Source organism: Lissotriton vulgaris, chromosome 5 (genome assembly GCF_964263255.1).
Source record: "Lissotriton vulgaris chromosome 5, aLisVul1.2, whole genome shotgun sequence".
Classification (NCBI taxonomy): domain Eukaryota; kingdom Metazoa; phylum Chordata; class Amphibia; order Caudata; family Salamandridae; genus Lissotriton; species Lissotriton vulgaris.
Window position 1 is genome coordinate 923,767,931 of NC_141693.1, and position 18,763 is coordinate 923,786,693.

The 18,763-nt window shown below is 46.0% G+C and overlaps 1 protein-coding gene across 1 annotated transcript in view; it reads left to right on the forward strand.

Moving 5' to 3' along the window:
* Positions 1 to 18,763, forward strand: part of CFAP46 (cilia and flagella associated protein 46) — a 1,558,477-nt gene that overhangs the window by 1,100,335 nt on the left and 439,379 nt on the right. The window contains exons 47-48 of the mRNA XM_086922533.1: positions 6,331 to 6,428; positions 9,122 to 9,198. Coding sequence (XP_086778659.1) covers positions 6,331 to 6,428; positions 9,122 to 9,198 — 175 coding nt within the window. The remainder of the gene's footprint in view (positions 1 to 6,330; positions 6,429 to 9,121; positions 9,199 to 18,763) is intronic.

The following is an 18,763-nucleotide window of genomic DNA, read 5'->3' on the forward strand; positions in this document are numbered from 1 at the left end:
CCTAGAATTGAAGAAATGCTGGCCAAGACCAGAGGAATCAAGTGGTACTCCACTATAGACTTGACCTCAGCTTACCATCAAATCGCATTGCACCCAGAGAGCAGGAAATTAACTTCCTTCATCCCCTCTTTTGGGTGTTATCAGTTCTGCCGCATGCTGTTCGGACTGGCATCGGCGGCTGCGGTGTTCCAGAAACTGATGCATCAACTGTTTAAAAACATGGATGGCATCCAGTATTTTCAAGACGACATCCTGGTAATGGGGCTAGACAAACCAGATCACGACGCAAAACTCAACAAAGTATTACAGATCCTAGATGTGAATGTCCTCACAGCAGAATGGGCCAAGTGCCGGATAGGCATGGAGTCGGTGACCTACCTAGGGCACGAGATTGGGGTGCGAGGAGTAACTCCGAAAGCAGAGAATGTAAAGGCAATATGTGAAGCACCACCGCCCACCAACAAAGAGGAGGTCAGATCATTTTTAGGCATGGCGGAATACTACAGTAAATTCGTGCAGCACTTCGCCACCAAGACTCTTCATATGGGGCAGCTGACATCAAAAGGGAGTGGTAGGAGCAGTACCACTCCAGGGATATGACCCCCAGGGAAAGACAGTGCTTACTACCGATGCGAGTGATAAGGGGTTGGGTGCTGTATTGATGCAGGACCGAGGACAAGGAAGGATGGAGACACTCAGCTTTGCATCCCGCACACTGAGCGACACGGAAAAGAAATACAGCGTCATAGAAAAAGAGATGCTGGCAGTAGTGTGGGCAATGACGAGGTTCAGGCAATTCTTGTGGGGCACACGGTTCCAGTTGAAAATGGATCACAAGCCTTTACTGAAGGTACTAACATCCAGTGGACATGCCAGTGCTACGCCCAGGATCTCGAAGATGACCCTGAAACTACTGGAATTCAGGTACGATGTAGAATACATCCCAGGCAGCCGGAACAGAGTGGCAGACTACTTAAGCAGGGCGGCGGCCATGGAACAGAGTGAGGAAGACCAAACAGGGATGGAAGAGCTGGTGGCACTCACAGAGGACCAAGAAAGAGTCATCGGGAATCAGGAGTGGAAAGAAGCATATGACAAAGACCAGACCATAAAGGAGGTGAAATCATACATCACAAAGGGCTGGCCAGACAAGAGACAGACCAGCGAGGACCTTAAACCATACTACGAGATCAGGGAAGACTTGTGGATGGACGATAAAGGAGTGGTCGTGTACAGGGGATATAAGGTCATCCCCCCGGCAACCATCATTCCCAAGTTACTAAGCATGCTCCACAAAGGCCACTTGGGAATAGGTAAGATGAAGTTGAGGACCAAGCAAAACTACTGGTGGCCAGGTATGGACTTGCGAGCTGAGAGACACGTCAGAGACTGCTTACAGTGCCATGGTGCAGATAAGACACTCAAACTGTTACGCCCGGCACTAGGAAAATTTGACCCGCCGCAGAATCCGTGGGAAGAGTTGTCGGTGGATATCCTGGGCCCGATTCTGGATGACCAAGGGGTTCAAAAATACGTGTGCGTCCTCATTGATAGATATTCGAAATGGCCAGAGGTGAAAGTGGATGAGACGATGGATACAGAGACTATCATAAGGTTCCTGTCTGACACTTTCGTGAGAGAGGGCATCCCCAAGTCCATCCTGAGTAATAACGGCCCCCAATTCACTTCAGACAAATGGAGCAACTTTATGCAAAGGAATGATATCCGAGTCAAACATACCTCTATCTACCATCCGGCCGGAAATGGGCTGGTAGAACGATTTAACAGAGTGGTGATGGGGTTGGTGCAAGCAGCCATCTCCAGCAACAAAGACTGGGAAAAGGAGATATGGCATATGGTGTGGGCGTACAGAATCACCCCCACAGGGACAGGATATAGCCCCTTCCAAATACTGAGGGGTCGTGAGCCATTCACTCGGGACAACCGTGTATGGAAAGAGAAAACCATAACGAGCAAGTGGTCCCCAGCAGTGGTGCAAGCCAATTTGGAAAAGGCACAGGCCATCTATGCGAGACACTACAACAACCGCAGAAAGGTGAAAAAGACTGAATTGGAAAAGGGCGAATGGGTGCGAGTAAAGTTGACTACACTACAAAGAAAGGGAGACAGCAAGTACAGTAAGCCTATGCAGGTCAAAGAGGTGTATGACAAAGCGGCTCTGTTAAGCGACGGAAATGTGTGGTCCCAGGATCGCATGGCAAGATGCAACAGAGTGGTACGATGGAGCCAAGGTGGAGCAGATCTAGAAGACATGGAGGAAAGCAACGTTGAGCAGGAACAAGCGGATGTGGAGTTTATTTATTTATTTATTTTATTTATGGACTTATAAAGCGCCTGATTCAATTCCCGAAGGGATATCTCTGTGCGTGTGCTTCCACTGGTTAGTGACTATCGGGGATTTTTGGCTGTAACACTAGGGAGTTATATCTAAGGCAGGGTGAAGAGATATGTTTTAAGGTTTTTTCTAAAAGATTCAAGACTGGGGATTTTCTTCAGCACGGGGGTTAGGGAGTTCCAGAGGACAGGTCCTTTGTAGGAAAGGGCTCGGCCGCCCTGTCTGGCTCTTCTGACCCTGGGGACCTGAAGCAGTTGTATGTCCAGGGGTGTATGGAACAAATTTTTCCTTTAAGTACCTGGGATCAGTGCCAAATAGGCATTTGTGTATCGTGCAACATATCTTAAATTTAACACGCTGCTTTACTGGTAACCAGTGGAGTTGGTGTAGAAGGGGACGGGAAGGGGTTCTGGGAGGGGCATTGAGGGCTAGCCTTGGTGCAGTGTTTTGGACTACTTGTAATTTTTCCAGTTGTTCCTCATTTGCCGATATATATAGGCCATTACAGTAGTCCATCCTACTTATTATTAAGGTCTGAATAAGCGTTTTCCTATGATTGTCTGCCAAAAATGGAAAGACGCGTCGTAGCAGCCCAACCACACGAAAAAAAGCACCTGTGACTTGAGTAGTGTGTTCCTTAAGTAGGAGTGCCTGATCTAGCTTAATACCAAGATTTTTCACTGTTTGTTTGGGGCTTGGGACAGGTCCCAATTCCAAGGGCCACCAATCTGGGGACCATGTTGGAGTTGCTCCCCCAAACAGCATGACCTCGGTTTTGGTCACGTTGCATTGGAGGTAGGTCTGTGCCATCCAGTGTGCCACTGCTCTCATTCCATCCGCAAAAGATTTTTGGATTGCGGGTGTGAGGGTTTGGAAAGGAAATAAAAGCTGGGTGTCATCAGCGTATGACACCGGGGTAAACCCATATGATCTTATAATGTTTGCTAAGGGGGCCACATACACGTTAAAAAGCGTGGGGCTTAGGCATGAGCCCTGTGGCACTCCCTTGGTGAGCTCCCTAAGGGTGGAAGAGTGGGAGCCCAGCTTAACACCTTGTGAGCGACCCGAAAGAAAGCTTTGCAACCATGACATAGCCGCGCCTCCTATGCCCACATCTCTCAGGCGTCCGAAAAGGAGTTCATGTGACACCGTGTCAAAAGCAGCGAATAGGTCTAACAGCACCAGAATCACTGAGCCCCCTCTATCAAGTGACATCCTGATGTTGTCGGTCACTGAGAGAAGGGCTGATTCTGTGCTGTGATTGGGCCTGAAACCAGATTGGGAGTGGTCCAGGCCCTCCGCTGCCTCGATGTAATTTGGCAGGTGAGTATTCACATGCTTCTCGGTCAATTTGCTGAGATAGGAAAAGAGGGAGATGGGTCGAAGGTTGGAAATGTCCGTCCATGGAAGTGCGGCACTCTTCCGGATGGGGTTGACGACTGCTTTTTTCCATTCTGCTGGTACATGCCCTTCTCTGAGGGAGTGATTTATAACAGTTTGGATTTGAGGTCCTAAAAGGGTGCTCAGGGGGGCCATCATTTTAGCTCGTACAAAATCGTCGGGGGAGCCAGATTTTATATGGCTAGTAAGGAGGGGGAGATCTGTGTCAGTGACTGGAGGAAAGGTTAGTAATGAGGTTTTTCTCTGAATGGGTATGATGGGGGCAGAAGTGCTACAGTTTGAGCTCGTGGCTTTCAGAATTTTCTCATAAATAGAGTTTATTTTATTTTCAAAGAACAGTGATATTTCATTGCACAAAGGTAGTGAGAAATCATCTGGACTGGCACAGGCTGTAGGTTTAACAAATGCTTCCAGTATTTTATACAGTTCCTTCGAGGAGTTTCCTGCTTCTGCTAATTGTAGGACAAGACTATTCTTGCGGGCCTTTTTTATGTTTTTATAATAGTTTGTTTGTGCATCATAATATGCCTTCCTATTCTCTTCTGTACGTGCCTTCCTCCATTTTTTCTCTAACCTCCTACATCCTTGATTCTCAGTTCTCAGTGCCTCAGTGCCTCAGTGTACCATTTTTCCTGTTTATTTATGGGGAATTGTTTGTGCAGCTTCAATGGGGCCAGTTTGTCTATTGCCTCAGTTAGGGAATTATTAAATTTTGCAAGTGTGTCTTCCACGTTATCTTTTTCCAGAAATGTGGGCTTTTCCCAAACCCTGACGGCGCCATATTGGTGGGAGGTTTTTTTTGTGAGGGCGTGTGTTAGTTACAGGCAGGCAAAATTCCACCAGGAAATGGTCAGTCCATTCCAACTGGGTGGCAGTTTTACAATGAATTTTAGCACTGTTAGAAAAAAGCAAATCAAGAGAGTGTCCCCCTTCATGTGTGGGTCCATTATTCTGCAGTTCCAGACCCAAGGTTGAAAGATCAGTAATCAAGGATTTAGTTTCTATGAGCTCTGGGATATCTGTGTGAATATTAAAATTGCCCAGAAGAAAAAAGTCTTCTTTGGCTCTAAGATAGGGAGCTGGCAGTTCCAGAAGAGAAAGAGTAAAACCTGAGCATGGTCCTGGTGGGAGATAAATAAGCGCTACTTTCTTGGACACTTTGGTAGATAGATTTATTCTAAAAATTATGATTTCTAGAATTGGGCAACATTTTTGCTTCAATATGGTAACCTTCAGGTGTTCTTTGTATACAATAGCCAGACCGCCTCCAATCTTGTTAGGGCGGTCCATGTTTAAGAACTTATATCCTAGGGGGACCCCTAATGTAATAGCGGGGATTGTATGGGGCTTGAGCCATGTTTCTGTGAAGAAACATAGATCCGGTGATGATGTATGTAGTAAGTCCCATATCTGAAGTTGGTGTTTGGGCATAGAGCGTACATTCAATAGTATACACTTTAGTCCTTCTTTTGGATGAGAGAAGAGAAGATCAGCATGGAGAGAGAGCTGGCGAGGGCAGCCAGGGAAAATGCGAAGGAAAGAGACATGAGGAGACAAGAAGAGGGAGCGGTTGCGCTTAGAAGTGGAAGGGGTGACGTAGAGACTCAGGAGAAAGAGACTCCGTCCACCCAGGTGAGACTGACCCGAAGGGGAAGAGCAGTGGTGATACCGACAAGGTTTCGAGACTTTGACATGGACAGCGGACTGTAAGTTAACCGTTTCATTGTTTGGGAAAAAAGGGGAGATATGTAGTGTGGCGTTCTAGCAGTTGCACGTCACGCCGTGACGTGACGTGCCGGCGGCCATGTTGGCGGCTGCGCGCGCATCGGACATTGAGAGGGCAAAAGATCAGACCGAGTGCGCACCGGCTCGGCGCTCTTTAGGGAACAAATACAAATAAATAAGAGTGACACTTTACATATGTGTCGTGTATCATTTTGGGCAACTTTCCATCATTACACGTCGTCGCATTATCTTTAGTGCTATTTTAATTATTTAGCCTGTTTCCACTATTGCAATGCTTCTGCTTTACACATCTCCCCCGTGAAAATACTTGCCTGGCTGTCGTGCCTACTGCACAATACTTAATAATTTCACTTACACTAACCGTGTGTGACCACCTATGCATTTCTGTACAGTAGTGCTCCCTCATTCCACTTTATAGTTGTCTCATTAGAGAACCCAGGATGCAGTCCATTGTTCACCACCCCGGTCCTTCATATTATAAAACTGTTTAATTGATGTTTCTAGTACATTTTTCAGGGCAGTGATCAGTATTTCCTTATTGCACCTTCCCTGTGGAGTGCTTATATTGTTTTCACACCGTCTTATACGCGCCTTGCAAAACTCTATAATCAATAAACAGCCGTGATATTTTTCATGCAAAATTCAAAAGTAATCAAAAGAATCAAGAGAAGACTCCCTTGAAAGAAAAAGGTTATTAATTGCAAAATTTGCTTTAATGTAAAACATAATCCAGTTCACTTAAGTTTTACCTTGGTGACACATGTATTGTTAAGAACGTATTATTAATCTGTGAACGATTGACTCAAAACTAACTCTTCTTTTTATAGGCGTGGGAAAATCTTATTATTCAACCACAGCATCTCAACATATTGAATGAATTGCCACCAAACTTTAATATAATTATCATACAGCATTCGGAAGACAGGTATTTTATATATTTTCTTAAATCATGCACTAATTCACATCGATGTTTGTAGATATTGAACAGCCATTAGCAGTGAATTATATCCTTGCACTGTTTTCTTCTGACGTTGTTATTAGATACCCATTGTGCTGTAAATCATCCTCGAAGAAGCTTCCAGCAGGACAGGATCTCAGGTCGAACAATACCCACATCAGAGATGTTAACATAAAAGCAAATGCACTTGGCCTAGTTAAATCCAGATTCTGCTGCTTCCAGTGGCGGCCGGCACAGATCGGGGTGGGGGGGGGGGAGAGTGGGTAGGAAGTTTGAAAAAGAAAAAAAACACTTACCTGATGGCGCATCTCTCCTCCGTGTCTACGTCTCTTCCCTGGGGCCGGTACAGGAAGCGCCCAGACTCCCATGAGCCAATTGCAACACTGCAATGCAGCATTTAGATTGGTCTGAGCGCCGTGCTTCGGCACTCACTACAGAGATTTGGAGCCTGGGCATGTTCTCCACTCAGGCTATAATGCAGCCTGCGTGGATAACATGCAAAGTGCGCATGAAAGTTTGGCTGGCTCGAGAGTGCCGACCAAAGATTCATGCAAACTTGGAGTGGGCAAACCACTCCACCCCCTGCTCCTCTGTCTTTGGAGCAGCCCTGCCTGGCTGCAGACCGGCCGCAGCAGGAAAACATAAAATGATAATAACCTTGGGTTAGTATTATTTTGTGTTTCCTTTCTTTCACTGCTTCAAAGCAGTGGGGCAAAGCTCCTCCACCTTAGGGTAGGAGCCGCCACTGGCTGCTTCCCTATTAGAGGTTCTACATTGATGTACATACTCAGAAGTTTCAAGAATCTTGTTTTCATGTGCTGGATTTTCATATACTTGCCATGAAGCACAATTCATTGTCTCACTGAGTAAGAGTCCAATAATTTTAAGGATCACTGTGATCAGTCTTTCCTTCGACCACCAGATGATTGACATGGAATAAGCTTCATTCATGTTTTTAAGATAACCCCAACAACTGCCACAAGTTGTGTATCCTACCTCTCACAACACATCATAAGAACATTCTCCAAAAGCATCCCACCATTTACCTAATCCATACCACCACCTGCATACACAGTCAATGTTGTGTTTAGGATCATTCTATTCTCGAAGTACCTTTGTTTAGAAAAAAAGAGAACTTTCACCCAGTCCTTCTCAGTGAGTGTACCCAGATTTTGGACCACTGCCCCACTCGCCATCAGAAGTATTCCATCCTACTAGATTATCAAGAATACAGCGGAAGAATGCGGCTAGAGCAACACTTTTCAACCTGATCTACATGTCATAAGTAACAAGATTACCCAAGGGGAAACTCTTTGGAGATATCCACATTAATCGACCGAAAATGATACTTCCGTACCTGAACAGGAATTAAGTAAAAAGTGTACAGCGTTCCACTGTCTTTTGGCTGGGTTCACGCTGTAGAAATACCATATATGTATAATGTACATACATACATTCTTGTATCACTAATGTTTTAACACTGTTGTTCTCCCTCTACTGATGTCAGTTGTTTATTCATGGTGCAGATTGAGGTCCAGCTCCTCTTGCAGCAATATAACATGCTCCCCTTAAAATCTTATCTGAATGTGTTTGTAGAGCTTTCTTTTTACATTTCAACTTGCTCTGTTAACCTGAAATGTCGTGGCAAATATCGATTTAACTGTGCTAGGTAGTATTGTCCTGTACGGTTCCGTTGACTTCCAGCCTCAGTGCCCAGTCAACAGTATTCTTAACTGGTGGCTATAAAGCTGGTCTCTCTGGACCCCAGGGAGCAGTAATTTGAAAGTGGATGTAGCACTGAATTAAACTACTAGGTGTCCTTGATTTGCAAATTTGTAAAAATATGGAAACGGTAATTGCCTTTTAAGCATTATTGTTGATCAATTGTATAGATGACAGATACTGCAGTTACTAGAAATATGAGCACCCCATAAAGGTCGTGCATGTTTTTTCTGTTGCTTACATTGTAAATTTAGGGGTGTACTTAATTGCAGCTTGACACACACCCTCTAGTCACTCTCCTTGCGTGGAAACCACATTTACAATTCAAGCTCTGTTTACTGTGATAGTATGTCTCTTCAGTGGGGTAATTTCACCAGGTCAGACCTCAGAAGTTGTATCACGTGCCTTTGGCCTCAGGATGAATTCACAGGAAGTTATGTCACAAAACCCTCCATCTTCATGCCGTCAAATTAAATGACATTATGAAGCTTATGACCCTGATGAAATCACAGGAAGGGCTTAAGCATTTTTCAGTTATTGTAAAGCTAATTAGTATTCTAAAAATCAAAATGGAAATCTGATCTCTGGGTAGTAAAAGTGTTCAACATTTGTTTTTCAAAAACAAATACTCTGGTGACAAAATTAACGTTGTTCTTAGAAAAAAACGAAATTAAAAATTGTATTAAAAAAATTCAAACATTGGTGACAGAATGAATCAAATCCGGATTCAGGAAAACAATTTCCCCCAATTTGCAGGGAGGAAAACATCCACTTTACAAGTTTGTGACCCTAATCTGCAGGCTTTTCCCTCAACCCAGAAACTCAAAGAATTCTGTCCTATCTGTTATTTGAATAGCTCATTTTAAAACAAATGGTAATGATATTAAACGTGCTTATATTCAAATTTTATATAGTGGTTTTTTATTTCTTATTTATAGATCCGTTTTGTATGGAGCTGTACTTGAGAAATCAAAATCAGATGCTACCCAGAAAGGCAAATCGAGTCAACAAGACAGTGAGTACTCAACCCGAACTCCTATACCAACTTGCAATGCTTTGAGTATAAATGTGATGTCTTTTTCCTTTTCTGATCTTAAAAACTCCTCTGCATATTTTTCTTCACAAGTTGTGTGAGATATTATCTGAAAGATAAATCTAGCACATTCTATTGATGACAGTGAAGTTCCTGTTCATGGAACATTGTCTGATTGACACAGTGTAGAATCTTATCAAATATTCTTAATGTTAGTCTTGAATTTTTATAAAGCATGCTATATAATCTTAACGGGATTCACAAATTAATTTCTTGCTATCAGAAAGATCCAGGGAAACCTTGTAGAGGAATATTCTAAAATTCAACTCATGCTTTTATAAAAATAAGTATTCTGATAGATTCATCTAACTGCAGAATCCTAACCTTAGCATACTTCCCAGGTGCCAGACTGGATCCGGAGAGCTTTTGCTATCACCAATTCTACATACCACTAGGCGGTGCCGTGCAGTTCCACCATCTCGACTCCACACCACCCTGGAAGTGCCCGATAAGGTGCATATAACCGCCACGCCTGAGTGCTTACTTCCCTTTCTTTCTGTCACTCCCAAAGCGGATGCAGAGCTTCACTGCCAATTTTGTTAACCTTCCGAAGACTCCTAAAACTGAAATCCAGTGGTTTGGGGAATGTTGACCGCGACCCCCCTCCCCCTCCAAAATCAATACTACAGATTTCAGCCATTCCACAATTGTAAAGATGTCATTCATGATCCTGCTCGAGGTGTGTCTCTGGTGGTGGGCTCGGGACAAGACTTGAAGTTGTGCAACAAGTGTGCAGTCATGCACCTGAAGGTGATCTGCACCAAGAAGCAAAGCTGTACATCAGCAAACACTAGAAGAAGTTGTGGGTCTCGTGTGAGTCTCATTCCAAGTCAGGGGCTCGGATTCACTCTTATTCCTGTGGTAACTCAACTATGTGAACAAAGTCCTCCAGTAAGTCAAAACTGAAGTCCAAGTGTAAGCACTAGAAAGCAAAGCAGGACCTCAACAACATTCAACCTCTCTATATGAAAAGAGAAGGTGCAGCAGCATCACAGTGTGAGCCAGTCTGATTCCAGACCTCCTTTTGTGGAGCTGGTTCTAGAGTTGGTCCCTAAATTTTGTGTGCTTTCTGACCCCCTTGGACTGGCACTGATTCCGATCTATAACCCTGAATCGACTTCAGCCCGATCTCGACCAATGTCGAGCTACGAAATTACTAAAGCAAGACTGGTCGCCATATGCTCTGACTTCAATCCTATGCATGTACAAGGGCACACTCTTCATCAGTCTTCAGCCCGATCTTGACCAATGTTGAGCTATGAAACTACTGAAGCGCGACTGGTCACCATACAGCTTGACTACAATCCTATGCCTGTACCAGGGCAGACTCCATCAGATGTCCAATAATCTTTTTGGCATGGATTCTGACCAAAGCTTGCCACCATCCAGTAATGATGATGGTGACGGTGGGGATGATTTACTTTCTCATTATGCTGATGACAATTTTTACATGGGCTTGGAAAAGGCCATTGGGCTTGATACTTCTGATATAAGGTTGAACTCTCCATTTCGACCTCCAGCGAAAGAACATGCATCATTTTCAGTGGTAATCTGATGGGCAGCCGGGGGTTTGGATCTATAACTAACATCTATTGAGGCTACCAAAAATGTACTTATGGAAATCTTGAATCCTGAGCCAGTGACATCAGAATCCTTGCTCCCTTTCAATGAGGCCCTCAATGACACCTCATCAAAGCTCTGTTCTTGCCCACTGGTGACTAAGCAAGTGTCCAGACTTTACAGCCTGGGGCCTGTTGACCCGGATTTTCTTACTAAACATCCTACTCCTGGTAGTTCAGGCTTCAACCAGCAAGATGAGTCCCAGTTCTTTTCTAAAAAATGCCCCTGACAGAGAGTTTAAGAGGTTTTAGGCGTTTGCAAAACAAATGTTCTCTTCTCGGGGGTGCTAGAGGGCGCACAAAAAGATGGCTGTACTGTAGTGCAGCCCCACCAGCGGACTTGCCAATTCTTCAAATATCCTGCTTCCTAGACGCCATCCAAGTTCAAAAACCTGCAGCATTTTGCTATAATGCTGCGGGGTGACTGCCAGGGGCATCGATGCCATGATTATCGACCCCGCTGAGCTTGATTGCTGCTGACTGCCTGGCGGCACTGTGAGAACATGGCAGCCGTGTGAACTGATCGACGCCCACTGAAGCCCGGAGGCCAGTTAAGTCTGCAGAGAAGGGTACGTTGCTTGTGGTGTCTACTGGTGGCTGGGTGGCCCTGATCCTCCATTGCTGTGTCCAAGAGGTGCACCAGAGCTGTATCCGAGCGGGTGGCGCTGTTAGACCTGGTACCATTGGTGTGAGTCTCCCTTCCATTTTTTTACTGATTGCCTCCTCTGTTTTGATAGGTTTTTGCTAGTTAGACGCTTTGGGCATTGTTCCACTGCTATTCAGTGCCACAGTGCAATAGCTCCCTATGTTAAATGATGTATTGATTAGTGACTCCATGATTGAGTTATTTGGTTTACTTGTCAGACCCTAGTACAGTGCACCATGTGTGCCTAGGGCTTGTAAATCAAATGCTGCTGGTGGGCTTGCAGCACTGGTTGTGCAACCCACAGAAGCAGCTTGTAAAATTGTGTATCAGACCTGCCATTGTAGAGCCTGTGTGCAGTCTTGTACTGCCATGTCGACTTGGTAAGTGCACCCACTTGCCAGTCCCTAAACCTTCCCTTTTCTTCTTATCAGACACCCCTAAGGTAGGCCCAAGGGCAGGGTACATTGTAAGTATAAGGTAGGACATGCCTTGGTGTGTGTGGCATGTCCTAATAGTGAATTACAGACATTTTCGTTTTTCACTATTGCAAGGCTACCTGTTCCCCATAGGCCAGAATGGGCAGATTGATTATAACAACTTATAATCTTAACTGACCCAGGGAACATGGTAGAAATTCAAATTTAGTATGACTGAACGCAGAATGATGAATTACATCTTTTAGTGAAGTTGGTTTTAACATTCTGTGTTTGAAAATACCCCTTTTAGAAAGTAGGTATTTTCTTGCCTAACCACCCAGCCTGTCTCTGCTAGTTTGTGTATTTGGTGTCTGGTTTTGTGAGTGACAGGGGCTGGGGGATTCCAGGAGACAGGGTGAGTCAGCACAAGGCTGAATATACCTATCTGCATGCAGAGGGGTGGGAGGAGTAGCACCTGGGTCTGAATAGGGCTGTGCCTGTCTTCCACAATGCTGGCTCCACTTCCTGTGGTGCGTCTGATGTCCCTGGCCCACACTGTCAAAGGAAAGAAGGAGTCTTGTCAACAAAGTGCTCCAGGACTGCACAGAACTGGTTTGGACTGGGCACAGGTCCATCTGCTTTCAGAGGACAAAGGATTTGCTAGTATAAATATTGGGGCCCAGACCCCAAGACTTTAGATCACTTCTGGGAACAAGACAAACCTTTTGCCAAGGAGAAGAACCAAGGAAGCTGCTGGAGTTTGGACTGCCTCTCTGCCAGTGTGCTGTTTGCTGGGTTGGCCTGCAGTGGTCTCTTCATTTCCAAGGAAAGGAGAAGGAACTTTTAAAGAACTTTCATCATCTTGCAGAATATTACTCCAAGGGCTTGATTTGAGCTTGCCTCCTCATTGAAGTCTCACTGATACCAGACTTCACCCCCTTCTGTTTGCCTGCATCTGGAATTTGCTGTTCTAGTGCTACAGAAGGAATCTGCAATACCGACGCCGGCAAGCGACGCCGTAATCTGCTCCGGCGTAGAACCGACGACGGCCGCCGTGCCCCATCGACACCAGTAAACAACATCTTAAGCCTGCCATAGCCGTGAGCGCTGCTCCGACTAGCGACACAGGCCCGATGCCTGCTGCTCTGCCGCATCGACTCTGAAGCCGACATCATCACTGAGCTGATCGTCAACGTGGGTGGTCAAGAATCCATCGACACCGTGACATCGTACGGAACCGCGGTGTTGGCACCATCGTGACCTCCTCTCCGGTCAGGAACCCACACCTCACCTGCCTGCGCAAGTATCCCGGTCCAGACGCATCATCTCACCCAAAGCAAGAAACTTATGCCGCAACGCGCCAACTACGCCGCATCTCCCCGATGCCGTGAGCTGTCTTTTTTTCGCTTTTCCTAGGTACTGTTATTCTTGGGTCTGTTTTGACTCCGGGCCCGACGCCGCACATCTCGCGGTCGGCGCCATACTTTGAGATTTCTTTGACCTTGACGTTGTGATATCTCCAGTTGGAGTTATCTGTTTCTAAAGACTGCTTTTAAGTGAATAACCTATTTTTGAACTATTTCTACCATCTTGAAGAATTCCTATTGAGTGCAGTATTGTGGAGTTTTTGTTGTTTATGGTCTTCTGATAAGTCTATATAAAGAATACTTATTTTTATAAAACCTGTATTGTGTCCATCTGTAGTGTTTTCACTGTATTACTGTATGTGTTCACAAAGCTTAACACACTGTCTCTGAGATAAGCCTGTCTGCTCTTGCCCAGCTACCAAGGGGGTGAGCAGGGGCTATCTGGTACGGTAATCCCCTTTCCCTGACTTAGAAGCAAGGGTCCCTATTTGATCAAAGGTGTATACCATAGCCAACTAGAGACCCCAGTTCTAAAAGGCATGGTGAGGGATTAGAGCCGGCCACCCGTCTCTCGACAGCGCCGCACGATTCCGCCGTGCGCCCTGCGAGCCTGCTGTGGGCTGCCCAGGTGCAGAGAGTGGACTGTTCGGAGGACGTGGAAGCGGGCAAAGCCTGTGCTTGCGGCGGCTTCCTTTCTGGACGGTTGTGGGACCTAGCTGAAGGCGGGAGACTGAGCGGGCCTGAAATCTAACATGGCGGCCACGTGAGCAGCAATTTGATCACCAAGGGCCAGTGGGACTTCTGGTGACTGGCGCGGCTGCTGCGACGTGCGGCATGGCATTGTCTTACCTGCGGTAGCCCCCTGCGAATCCATCCATCTGATGAGGCCTGATTGCTGCGGAGTGTGGCTGGAGCTGAGTGGGCAGTGGGAGGCAGTGGTACGGGCCACGCCCCCCAGCCTGAGTGGAGCCTGGGCACTTTGATGCACCCCCACATGTCTGCTGTCAGGACCTGGGAGCGATGCCAGAGGAGGTGCCTGGCTTTGTCATTTCCTTTCCTGTAAAGCTGAGGTCTTGGTGTGGAGACAAGCGGTGCGATGCCCATGCCTGCGCGTCGAGACAGCATATGGCCTGCTGCTGTGAGCTATTGGCATAGGGAACAGGGTTTGCGAGGGCTAACAAGCTGGGACTATACAAGCTTCTTGGTGTGGCCCAATAAGTGCAATGTGAGGTTCTTCTGCTTATTACCAGTGCCTTCTGGGCAGCGTGATTGGCGTTGCGGTCCCCCTGTGACAGATGTCATCCCTCTCCCTCGCACACTATCTGATCATAACCCAGTTAAGCTCACCCTTACTATTCCCACTAATACCCATCCCCCATTCACATGGCGATTCCGATCGGAGGCTCTCTTAGACCCTACCTATGCCAACCCCATCAGGGAAGCAATAGGGCAATACTTTGATTTAAATGTGGGTACTGTGGACAGTGCTGTGACTCTCTGGGAGGCTTTCAAGGTCGCTGTAAGGGGAGTTTGCATCAGTACCGCAGCAGGTATTTTAAGAGATATTCTGGGACAGCTCACAAGGATCGAGAAGGCATTATCGGAGCTTGAAAGAGAATAAAAATCCAGGCCTTGTGCACCCAGGCTATCTTACATTCACCAGTTGATCCTAGAGTACGATGAGATGGCAAAGACTGAAATACGCTACTTGTATAAAAGACACATACCCGGTGCCTATGGCGAGGGGCAGGCCAGGCCGTATCTTAGCTTCTAAGCTCAAATTTTGCGCTGCGCACCATAACATTACCAAAATCATAGATGCGCATGGTGAGGAACACTACACACCACAAGCCATTGTGGATCAATTTCGTGTCTGTTATGCTAACATGTACATGTCGCGGGGAGCGCTGATTCTCCAGCTCTGGATGTTCTTGGTTGGCAACAAGAATATTTAAGTCAGCCAATGGAAGCATCTGATATCCAGGCGGCAATACGCGCTCTGCCAAATAAAAGGGCTCTGGGGCCGGATGGCCTTACGGCAGAATTCTATAAAGAATACGCTGAGCTCCTGATTCCACATTTGCTGGAGGTATATAACGAGGCACATGAGATGGGTCGGCTGCCACCGACGCTCAGAAAGGCTTTGATAATCATTTTAATAAAAAAAAGATAAGTCACCCTCTTACTGCGAATCCTACAGCTCTTTATTTCTGATCAATCTAGATGAAAAAACCGTTAATGTCAAGTTTGGTTTCGCCAGACCAATCTGGCTTCATAACAGAAAGATCCACGTCCCACAATTTACTAACTATATTTGCGATGTATCACGTTCTGCACCCTGCAATCCCTGCTGCTGCTGTAATGTTGGATGCAGCTAACGCATTCAACTCCATAGAATAGAGCTATATGTTTCAGATCCTGAAGTCCATGGGTTTTCCTGAGATTTTGATTGGGTGGGTGCGTTTTTTATACACAGACCGCTCAGCAAGAGTTTGAGTGGGAGGTCTAACTTCGGTGCCATTTCAGATTGGGAGCGGTACCAGGCATGGTACCTCTCCCAATCCTTATCGCCACTGCTGTCCTCTACCATCTCGGAGCCCCTTGCTTGCTTTATAGTCCGTGGTATAGAGAGACTGCTCTTAATTTTATGCACTGCCCAGTTGGCATATCTCTCTATGCTGACGACATGGTGCTCTTTATCAGGGAGCCTCAGCGGTATCTGGCACCTGTGCTGCGCAAATACATTAGGTTCGGCCTTTTCTCTGGTCTGGCTATTAACTGGGATAAATCTGTGATCATACCTCTGACCACGATCACAAGCCCCCCTAGTATGGAGTATCCGCTGATGTGGTCTACTGACCCAGTTATGTATCTGGGAATCTGGGTGCATCACGATTCCGAGCTCGTGGTAAAAGAAAATTATGGGAGGGCATGTGTAGCCCTGGAGCAACAAGTGGACAGATGGACGGCGTTGCCATTATCTTTAGCGGATCGCATCTCCATCATAAAAATGATAGTATTACCGCGCTTTTTATATCTCTTCTTGAACATCCCTATAACATTGACCAAGCATTTTTTTAACACAGTACGAAGCTCGTTAGTCTGCTTAATTTGGGTAGGCAAAGAAGCCTGGGTGGGTTGGAACACACTTATGCTAGATTATACCAAAGGGGGGGTTTGCATACTAGATCTATACATGTATTATGTTTGCGCCCAGGCACAATACGCGCATTACTGGTACAACCCCCATGCCTTCACTCCTCATGTGGCTGTGGAAGATGGAGATGCACACCCGATCCCTTTAAATTACATACTTACACATTTGCAGAGAAGCTCGCCAAAGCACGAAATAAATGCGATAGACATCTCCATTGCTGCATGGCAGTCCATTGGTAAACTTGCGGCGAAGCTCCCAATGCTACCTCCGGCACACCAGAGCAGTGCTCTCGGTAACGCAGGAGAAAGGACCGAAGCGTTCTTTAAGAAAGGCCGGTATTGATAAAATGCAAGACATTTACCCCAATGGGAGTTTCTTCACACCTAAGGAGCTTCAATACATTCTTAACCCAATGCTATTATTCCAATTCACTACACACAGATTGAAGCTCGCTATAAAAGCACCTTATAATACATTTCCTGATGAACCACCCTCCTTGCACTCTCTGCAACTGCCACTCATCACGCCTACCCGTGGCAAGCTAGTCACTAAGTAGTATAGAGCAGTGCGAGATGAGAAGGTCAACAGTCTCTATAAAAGCCTTGCATGCTGGAATGACAGACTCACACCTCCCCTAATACAAACAGAATTGGAGCATGTCTGTAACCTCACTAGCACCCTCACGCCCAAAGGTAATCTGCGTATTATCCAATTTAAATGCATTCACCAAGTCTACCACACGCCCCTTAAACTACACAGGTTTGGTCTCCGGGACACCAGTAACTGCAAGCAATGTGCCCAGCTAGACGCAGATTTCTGGCACCTGGCTTGGGAATGCAGGCTAGTGTTTAGGTATTGGGAAGAAGTAGTGCGGCACATACAGTCTATGACCTAAGTGCCTCTGCTATGTACACCAAAGATTTGATTGTTATGCTACGTACCACTGCTGAAAGGGACTGTAGGCAGATTTGTCAGAATTGCACTGCTGATGGCAAAAAGCCGGGTGGCATTGATATGGGAGAATACTCTAGACCCACATCCGGACAGCTGGATTGAGGATCTGGAGTACTGAAAAGAAGACCTTGAACTTTATGCGGGAGAACTTACTTCGTCTTCCAAACCCAAGGACATTTGGGAACCTTTGTGTTAATATCTGCATTTGCAAGCCCAAGTAGGGTCAATGAATGATGAACATTGATTTTAATGTGTATATATACTCCATGGTATGACAATGTCAATGTACATTACTAGTAACACATGACAGGATACGTTGAGTGGTCGGTCAATCACATGATGTTTGATGTTGGTTTGATGCCTGTACTGCCTTGCATGGCAGTGATGTGGTACTTGTTGTCTTGAAAATCTAATAAAGAGAATAAAAAAACAAAATGTTCTCTTCTGCCGGTCTATTGCTGAGAACAGTCTATGCACTTTACTTTTTGGGCTGATATATTGCTGTCCTCCGGGACAAAGCCAGCGAGAGTTTGTTGGTTTTCTCAGATTACTTTAGAGCCTTTCGGGCTAAAACCATTCAGGATGGCCATGAAGCATCCAAATACGTGATTCTTGCTGGCCTTGATACTGCTGATGTCGGGGAAGGGTGTTTGTCTTGTGGGCATCACCTCTGCGGACAGTGAGTGAGCTCCAAGCTCTTTGTTCTAAACCTCCTTTTCTGGCTGTTCATCCGGACAAAGTTGTCCTTTGAACTCATCCTTCCTTCCTTCCTTCCTTCCCAAAGTGGTTACTTCTTTCCACATTGGACACACCATCACCTTTGCCACCTTCTTTCCGCCTCCACATCCTTCCAAAGAAGAAGAGAAGCTCCATCGTCTGGATCCAAAACGTGAGCTTTCATTTTATTTGGATCGCACAAAACAATTCCGGGTGGATGACCAGCTCTTTGTTGGCTACATGGGCACCAAAAAAGGTCGGCCCGTGCACAAATGGACCATTTCTAGATGCGTTGTTTTGTGAATCAAAGCTTGTTATCCCTTGGCAAAGAAGGAGCCTCCAGTGGGGTTACGCGCCTAGTGCAACAGGGGGATGGCAGCTACCATTGCTTTGGGACGTGGAGCCCCACTTAATGACATCTGTCAGGCATCTACGTGGGCATCGATGCACACGTTCACAAAACACTACTGCCTGGACATCCTAGTCCGGAGAGACAGCTTCTTTGGCCGTTCTGTTCTCCAGGACTTTCTGGTGTGAACTTGGTTGCTGGGGTATCTATTTGAAGGTAAGGAATCTATAACTAATTGTCTCTTTCAGATGAACAAGGTACT